Source organism: Lolium perenne, chromosome 3 (assembly GCF_019359855.2).
Source record: "Lolium perenne isolate Kyuss_39 chromosome 3, Kyuss_2.0, whole genome shotgun sequence".
NCBI classification, from domain to species: domain Eukaryota; kingdom Viridiplantae; phylum Streptophyta; class Magnoliopsida; order Poales; family Poaceae; genus Lolium; species Lolium perenne.
In genome coordinates this window covers 55,498,551-55,501,828 of record NC_067246.2, presented here as the reverse complement: position 1 = coordinate 55,501,828, position 3,278 = coordinate 55,498,551, and the positions used below count along the sequence as shown (strand labels likewise).

The following is a 3,278-nucleotide window of genomic DNA, read 5'->3' as shown; positions in this document are numbered from 1 at the left end:
ACTAGTGCACCTATTAGGTGTGTTGGGGACACAAGAGACTTCTTGCTTTGTGGTTGCAGGGTTGCATGAGAGGGATATCTTTGACCTCTTCCTCCCTGAGTTCGATAAACCTTGGGTGATCCACTTAAGGGAAAACTTGCTGCTGTTCTACAAACCTCTGCTCTTGGAGGCCCAACACTGTCTACAGGAAAAGAAGGGGGAAGTAGACATCAAGTGTGTTGACCAGTAAAATAAAATGCTAAAAGTAACTAATGAAGGAGAACAACGCGTTGTAAAAGTATTGAAATTGTAGTGGTCTAAAGTATTCTCGAGGAATACTGGATTCACCTCTAGTGTTCGGAGTATAAAAGATTAGGATGTTCTAGCCATTCTTTATGCATGTGTATGAAGAAGCTCCACATAGGGTGGTTGCAGACTAACCATTTGTTCAACCGTCCTCTCATAACCACAGTAATGTAAAAGTGCAAACCACCTTAGTACATCACTATTAAGGGTTCTGCTAGCATCCCATGGCTATGGATGAACGCTCTATGAGTCTCCCCTAGCCCCCCCCTTGACCATGGGATATAGAGGATTATCGTGAGGGTGTCACTTGACGCCTCCTCTCTACCACATGTACAACGGTAACCCCTCTCTTGTCCTTAGAGGCAAATGTTGCATGGCCAACTTCATACAACATCAAGAGAGAAAATTAATAGACAATGATAAATGAATGAATAAAACATCTTTATTTCAATTATGATCCATAACTAGAGTTTCACAATATTCCCAAGAATAAAGGAATCTACTCACAGTCTCACACATAGAGGAAGGAGACATTATCATCGTAATAATGGTGTTGGTGCAGTTGATGATGATGGAGACCATGTCCAAGCCTCCTTAGATCCGAGTAGCAGCGAGGATCGGTGCTCTTCTGCTAGTTCCCCTCCAGATCGGGACCCTTTCAGGAGGTGAGTTTCTGCGCTTTCTAGTGTCTACTAATGCTCGATCTCTGATCTGTTTGCATGGGGTGAAACTATTTAAAGAGAAAAAGGCGGCGGAGTGTCGTACAACAACGCCATACGGGCGGGTTCTGCCCATAGCAGCGGTCACCAAACTCTCCGATTTCTTTGTTTTGACTATTTTCTCAGTGATGTTCTCCCACACGTGCTAAGGTAAATCTCTTTATTGCTTTAAATGGCCTTGAATTAGCATGTGTATCCAAAAACAATGGTTCCATTGATCGTCTTCATTATGTCCTTCCATTCGAGGATCCTATTGAAACTACCATAAAATGTGCGCATGTGCGCGGTAAAATATCAAAATTCTATCACTAGTAATGCAAAAACATTAAGTAAATATGCTTCAAAAAATGCACTCATCATTCATCTAGGCTGATTCGCATTTGATATGTTGCGTTCTCGCCGCGTGCACCAGGGGTTTCCCTCGATGAGGACCTATGGTCAGCTAGGGCCTGGGTCTCGGAGTTCGAGAACGTCGTAGTTACCCTTCCGTTTCTCCCTACGGAAGTCCATAGTGCGTTAGATGGTATTAAGGCCAACTCGGCCCTAGCCCTGATGGGCTCCCAGTTGTCTTCTTTCATAAGATCTGGGAGAAGATGAAGGGGGTCATCGTGCCCATGTTCCATGAGTTCTACATCGGGACTCTTGATATGCGGCGCCTGAACTTCGACATTATTACCCTGATCCCCAAGGTAGTGGGGGCCACAAATATCCGCCAGTTCAGGCTAATCATCGTCAGTAATGTCATCCAACGGTTGTTCTCCAAGGTGTGCGCGGTGAGGTTGCCTCCGGTTATGGAGCAGACCGCGCACCAATACCAGTTCGCTTTCCCCAAAGTCCGACACATCCACAATGGAATTCTAGCACTTCATGAGATTGTTCATGAGGTGAAGAGTCAACACCAGAGGGGTGTCTTCTTAAAACTAGATTTCCAGAAGGTGTACGATCGATTGGATTGGTCCTTCCTCCGGTAGGTTCTCTAGAGGAGGTGTGTTGATGGTTGGATTATGCACACCATTTCGACTCGTAGCACGACCATTAACATAAATGGTGAAGTGGGTCCCTATTATAGGCCGGCGTGTGGGGTGCGATAGGGGGACCCGTTGTCCCCTATCCTCTTCAACGCTGCAGTAAACTCCCTTGCCGAGATCCACGAGAGGGCCATGATCTCGGGCCATATTACTGGAGTGGTCGGGCACCTCATCCCTGGTAGCGGGGTTACCCACCTCCAATATGCGGGCGATACCATGATTATGTTCGAAGGATCATACCTCAACATACTGAACCTCAAGTTCTGAATCCTATGTTTTGAGGCCTTGTCTGGCCTCAAGGTTAACTTTGACAAAATTGAGGTAGTGGTCTTGGGGTACTCCCCGGAAGTCCAGCAACAGATCACTGACAACCTAAATTTCAAGTTGTCGACCTTCGCTATGAATTACCTGTGAGTACCTATTAGGGATTATAGGATCCTTATTAGAGACCTCGCCCCCTTGGTGGGGCGAGTGAGATCGAAGGCCGAACCGTGGTGCGGTAGGTTCACCTCCAAGGGTACATAGCAAGACATTGCTCATTGATTACTGCCTATCCAGTCTTTCCATGTATATCATGGGGCTGTATCTCCTCCCTGAGGGGATGCATTAATTGCGCCTTTGACAATGAGCTTTCACGCTTCTTCTGGAAGGACCGAGCAGTCGGGCAAAAAGACCACATGGTCAAATGGGCTGATGTGTGCGCCCCCAAGGATCTTGGGGGCATAGGTATTATATCCTCTTGGCACATGAATGTGGCCCTAATGTTGAAATGGTAATGGAGGATCATAACAGATGACAGGGGCCTTTGGCTGAAGTTGGTGAAGGCTAAATATTTGCGTGGTCAGCTGCTACTTGCTTGCGAGCCTCCAGAACATTAAGCACAAGATCAGAGCTAGATTATCCCTCTCCATAGACGATGATAGAGGGACCATGTTCTGGCTTGACCCATGACTTAGCGGCTGACCCATTCGGCAAGACTTTTCGAAACTCTTTGCAATTTGCGCTGACCCACCTATGCTGGTTGCAGAATCAGCTCAGAGGGATTGGGCTATCCAGTTTCGTCGAGGACTGGCCCAAGGAGAGGCCATGAGTTTGGAATGGTTGCGGAATCTCCTCCCGGAGGGACCTCCGGGCGGGGTAGACTCTCCCTCATAGCGTATTACTACTTCTGGCATGTTCTCACTGAGATCGGCCTATAGGGCCCTTTTTAGGGGGGCACACCTATCTTGGACGTCCCCACTTTTCA

At 47.2% G+C, this 3,278-nt stretch overlaps 1 protein-coding gene across 1 annotated transcript; it reads left to right on the top strand.

Annotated features, from left to right (window-relative positions):
* The first annotated feature begins 1,597 nt into the window (after nt 1-1,597).
* On the top strand, nt 1,598-1,975 carry LOC139837891 (uncharacterized). The gene has a single exon (XM_071827198.1). It carries the CDS (start codon nt 1,598-1,600, stop codon nt 1,973-1,975), a length of 378 nt encoding a protein of 125 aa, XP_071683299.1.
* The last annotated feature ends 1,303 nt before the right edge of the window (nt 1,976-3,278 follow it).